Source organism: Montipora capricornis, chromosome 4, assembly GCF_036669925.1.
Source record: "Montipora capricornis isolate CH-2021 chromosome 4, ASM3666992v2, whole genome shotgun sequence".
Lineage (NCBI taxonomy): Eukaryota > Metazoa > Cnidaria > Anthozoa > Scleractinia > Acroporidae > Montipora > Montipora capricornis.
Genome location: NC_090886.1, coordinates 49375432 through 49380431, shown reverse-complemented (window position 1 = coordinate 49380431; position 5000 = coordinate 49375432). Strand labels below are relative to the sequence as shown.

The 5000-nt window shown below is 47.8% G+C and overlaps 2 protein-coding genes across 2 annotated transcripts in view; both read right to left on the bottom strand.

The window, feature by feature from the left end:
* Nucleotides 1-5000, bottom strand: part of LOC138047237 (uncharacterized) — a 42197-nt gene that overhangs the window by 19644 nt on the left and 17553 nt on the right. The gene's annotated exons all lie outside the window — the stretch shown is intronic.
* On the bottom strand, nucleotides 407-1279 carry LOC138044970 (uncharacterized). The gene is made up of 2 exons (XM_068891338.1): nucleotides 958-1279; nucleotides 407-642 (listed from the first exon to the last, which is right to left on the bottom strand). The coding sequence occupies exons 1-2, from the start codon at nucleotides 1277-1279 to the stop codon at nucleotides 407-409; spliced, it is 558 nt and encodes a 185-aa protein (XP_068747439.1).

The following is a 5000-nucleotide window of genomic DNA, read 5'->3' as shown; positions in this document are numbered from 1 at the left end:
TGGATTTACAGAATGAATCAAATTTTTGAAAACAACCGAGTTAAGAATTGTGTTAATGTCACTGTTCCTTGGTATCAACATAGTTAGCTTCTAACGCATAAAGTAAGGCGCAATAGAACGAGACAACAGACGTATTGGCGTTTTTTGAGGGGAACACTGCCTTGCGACTTGTTAGCCTATGCGACTTCAGGATTGCGTGATATAGAACAACCTCACTTATCTCCCCAGCACTACGAGCTGATTGGTAAACAGCATGTGCTGGATCGGACAAGAGTATCGGTTAGCGAGCAATGTACAAAGGCAAACTAGCCAACAAGCTTGGGGGAAGTCACTGCGCAGACTTAACCGCCACAGATGCGTGCAAGGCACTGCATCCCCCCAAGCCAAACACGCAAAAAACTGAGACTTACACATGCGAAAACTGGTCGGTAACAGAGGCCATTTTCGGGGCAAATGAATGTAATATGCTCTGTGGTGTACGAATATAGAGCTGGTAGCAGTCAGAAGACCAGCGACCGAGTACCTTAATAAGGCAATCTGGCACGCCGGCAGCAGCAGCCGTAAATGCAGCCCCAATGCGGAAGCTATACCCCTTGAGGCTATGGTGGGGAAGACCGACCACCATGGCGCTATCCCGAAGAAGTTGAGCGACAACGGGCCGGTTTGAAAGCGCAAGAGTGGTCCCTGAAGGGGGTGTGGTTAGGAGGAAATATCTACGCATGGCCATAACGGCGCAAATGGGGGAGAAGGTACGAGCGAGCCTGAGGCAGTGCCCTTGCCGGAACGCATCGGTTTTTGACGACTTTATGCGAACTGTCATGTACTGTGGGCAAGCTAGATTACGATGAAAACCAATTCAATCGGTGGAAAGATCGGTGCTGGAACGAAACTGACTGATACCAGGGTAAGTAAACTCGCTACAACGGAGAAATGCAAAAAACGCTTAAGTAAAGGCAGCCCAGATCATAGAAAAATCCCTAGGACTTAGCCAGGACTGCAATATAGGACGGATGGCGCAAAGTACCCGAGGGGTAACCGGTTGGCGACGAATTTGCACGTCGCCCTGAAACCGGAGAATGCCCTTGAGAACCTTGCGCAACAGAAGCTTGCCCTTTATGGGATCGGAGAACGTCGCTGTGATATGGAGGTTTTGAACCGCCGCTAAATAAAGTTTAATTGCGCAGTGACGTACCGATCTGCTTAAATAGGAAGCAAAGTAAATGAGTGTACCTTCAGAAGCTGGTAAAACTTCCCCTGAAGGGCTTTGGAGACGGTTCATGAGGCAAAATGTCAAGAAACGCTTTTCCCCAGTGCTGTAAGCGCGATTCATATTCTTTGCAGGGCCCCAGCTAGCGTAGGTTAGGGCCTCAGCCCTCAAAGGGTCGTTAGCAAAGGCGGGATGGCACAAAGGAATGTGGTCTGCAACAGGGGCTAGAGCCCGAAAACGCTGCATTTGAAAGCGGGAGAGTGCATCAGCAATGCCATTAGAAACCCCGGGAACATGACGGGCCCGTACCAAAAAATTGTGCTTCATCGAAATGAGAACTAAAAACCATACCAAATCCATGATACGCAGGGACTTGGAATGCCCTGAATTAATTATAGAGACCACGGACTCGTTATCACACCAGAACTAAAGGCGTTTTCCCGTGAAAAATGGGTGCCATATCGCACAGGTGACAACAATGGGGAAACGTTCCCGCCATTCAATACTAATGCCCCTAACCCTATCAAGGCGCTAGTGGGGAGGCCAACGACCTTGGAACCAGTGACCCTGAAACCAACAAAACCGACCGAGCTTGCCGCATCGGTATAGAGCTCGAGGTCGGGGGTTGGGGTGCTGGAGGAGTCGAGGAAGAAGGAACGCCCGTTCCAATCGGTAAGAAAAACCTTCCACATGTTTATGTCCTTAAAGAACTCCCAATTGAGGCGGATGTGGTGAAAGCGACTGGGGACCCCTCTGGTCAGATTGTTTATGCGTTGAAGGAAGGTTCTGCCCGGAACAACTACCTTACATGCAAACTGAAGAGTGCACACTAACGACTGTAGCTCCACTAAGCGCGCTGAACGGCGTTTTTTGAACAAGGCTAGGAGATCCCGGATACGTGTTAATTTATCGTCGGGGAGGCGAGCCTCCATGCGAACCGAGTCTAGGAGCGACATGAAAACCCGGAGTAACGTGCTAAAACTCTCGAGACACAGCACTTTTGATGGTTCTGCGATAAAAAAATCGTTTAAGATGTGAATTACGTGATGAAGGCCGTAATTGTGCTTAAGAATCCATTCGATACTATCGGACAGTTGGTTGAAAAGAAAAGGGGAACTACGCAAACAAAAGGGCAGATACATATCCACAAAATAACGGGACTGCCAGTAAATACCCAGCAAGTTCCAATCATCGGGGTGGACCGGTATCAATCGAAAGGCAGACTTGAGGTCGGCCTTAGCCATGAAGGCCCCCTTACCAAGAGACTGGATGATACTAATGGCGTCGTCCACCCGAACGTAGGACAAAGAGAACGGATCCTTGGGTATGTGATCGTTAATGCTATCTCCCTGGGGGTAGGAAAGATGGTAAATAGTCCGCCAGTCAGGTGAGTGCTTCTTGGGAACTACCCCCGCCTGGTGACATTGTAAGGCAGGGAGAGGCGGTGAAGAGGATAACCACCTCTGGATGCTGAACAAAAGAGATCAGGTTAGGGGAAACCCGAGGGAAGCGGGGACCAGAGTAACCTATGCGCGCACCTTCCCTGAGCATACTTAGCAGAGTAGATAGAAAAGTACGGTTCGGATGATTAACTAATTCTATCTCTAACTTATCAATGTCAAAGGTGTAGAAACCCACGGCTTGTGTAAACTCCTGAGCTGTTCCACTTTATTTTTTTGCTGCGTTCGCTAGCGGCGGAGAGCCGAGAGGGGCTGGGGCTACCGGAAGGTTGCTGTGGGCAGGATGGGGTAGCTACAGTTGCGGCGCCGGCAACCTGAGGTCTTGTTGAAGTCGAAGCATACGGTGGACTGGACTCGGCGAGGTTTTCTGTTGGGATCAGCGGAAGGACAGTCGTCCTGAGTGTGGTAGGGACTCGAGCAAACGGGGCAGTGGGGCTTAGCTTAACCTGAAAATGTTACGGTCCACAGCTCCAGGTCTACGGTGTCCCAGCTGATGCACAGGTTATACGCGGCGGGCCGGCGGAACTGCTGGTCCTACGAATACCACGTCATGCCTTTAAACTTAGTTACGGCCCTATTTATAATTTGCTGGTATTTGATTAGCTCGAGTGCTCTTCGAGGGTAGGCAGCGACTAGGACCAGCATGAATGCCGTATAGGCGTCCAACCATTTCTGGAAAGAGTTGATGGTGGGTCTCTGTTTCCTAACCATAGTAACAGGGGAACCCATGGGGCCTATGGCCGAATCGTCCAACCGTAGCTGAAGTTCGGGGGTCTGGGGCTCATTAACAGATTCGGGTAACAACAACGCAAGGTCTACGTACTCACCGCGTAAGATTCTGTCCTCCAAATTATGGTCGACTGGCCGGGAAAGAACTAGAGGAGAGGCCATTCCGGGAGTGCGAGGGCGTAGGACCACTTGAGGTGAAGACTCCGGTCGTTCAGGCATACGAAAGGCTTCAAAAGCATTGGAAACCGTCTCCGCAACGATCTCCTCGATGGCAGCGCATTGGGCTACACTTAGGGGAGTCGATCCGTCGGGATTTTCCACTGGCAACTCGCCGATAGAAGAGGACGAGTCTTCGTCCGACTGGGCGCTGTCCTCGATGTCTCTGACGTGGACGGGAGCGGACGTGTTAGGCGCCGTTTGGACCAGATTGTTGGAGGTTGCTCGCGCGCGAACGGCGTTAGAAGACGATTGACGGCGTCTAGAGGTTCCTTTCTTGGCCGTAGGGGATAGCTTTTTCCCACGGGCGACTGCGTTGGACGGATTGCCGAACACGGCGGTTGCCAGTCTGGTGGCAAGTTGGGCTTTTGAACCCGTGATGGGTAAGTTTAGAGCCGGCAAACGAAGCTGCAGTACTTCGCTCGATAATTTCGCGAGGTCCGACCTCCGTTTTTGCTGTGGCGCGACTGAGGTTGAGAGCAGGACGAGAACGAACCATGATGAAAAAACTTTAACAAAGGCCAACACCTAGTTGGTTTACTATAGAAGACAAACTGCCAAGTCAACCTTGGACGGCTAACTGAGGCTTTTATAGCTAGATTGTCTATTAAAGTAGCCAGTTGTACAGCTTCTACTATGAGCAGGTAGGTATTACACTTGCTCTGTAACAGTTATGAATGACGCCTTAACATATTTGGCCAATTCAGGTGTACTATATAAACTGAGATATAGGAACAAAGTCTTTTTGTCCTCAATTTATTTACAAGACCATTTATTTTATGACCTTGAACGACCGAATACAATGAACACGAAGATAACTAACGCGACATGAATAGCCCCTTTTAGTATGGTCACGTTCCATAAACCGTATTTTACTGATGGGGCAGTAAAATCTCATTTCTTTCTGATGTTCGTTTTCAAAATGAAGCAGATCTTGTTACAAAACATAACGGTCTTTTAATTAAAGTTAATAGACCTGGTCAAAATAATAATGATAACCATAGTTCAGAAAAAGGAATTGATGACATCAAAATTTACGATATTCTTATTCAAAATAGTGGTTCAATATTTGATCTCTATGAAATAATAAGATTATTATCTCAAATGTCGTAAAAAAATTTATCTTAATATATAAATGGTTGATCACATTAAAAAACTTGATTCTTTGTCAGAAAGTGAAAAAGATGATTTAGAAAACATATCAAGAACAATTCCTGATTTGGTAATTTATATGTTAAAAATGGTATCAACAATATTTATGTTCGAGAATTTAATACAAAAGTTGGTGTAAGCAAAGTTAGTAACAAATCTGCCAGAGTATGGCCGACGGACGTGCGAATATTGCTCTGTCAATTGGGCTCATTTTCTTGCTATTAATCCGGAATGCC

Bases quoted from the DNA above. Each gene is read 5' to 3' on its own strand.
- LOC138044970 (XM_068891338.1), bottom strand. From the start codon at position 1,279: ATGAACCGTCTCCAAAGCCCTTCAGGGGAAGTTTTACCAGCTTCTGAA. The intron at 643-957 runs CTGCCTTTACTT...TTGTCGCTCAAC, and splicing joins GGATTTTTCTATGATCTGGG to TTCTTCGGGATAGCGCCATG.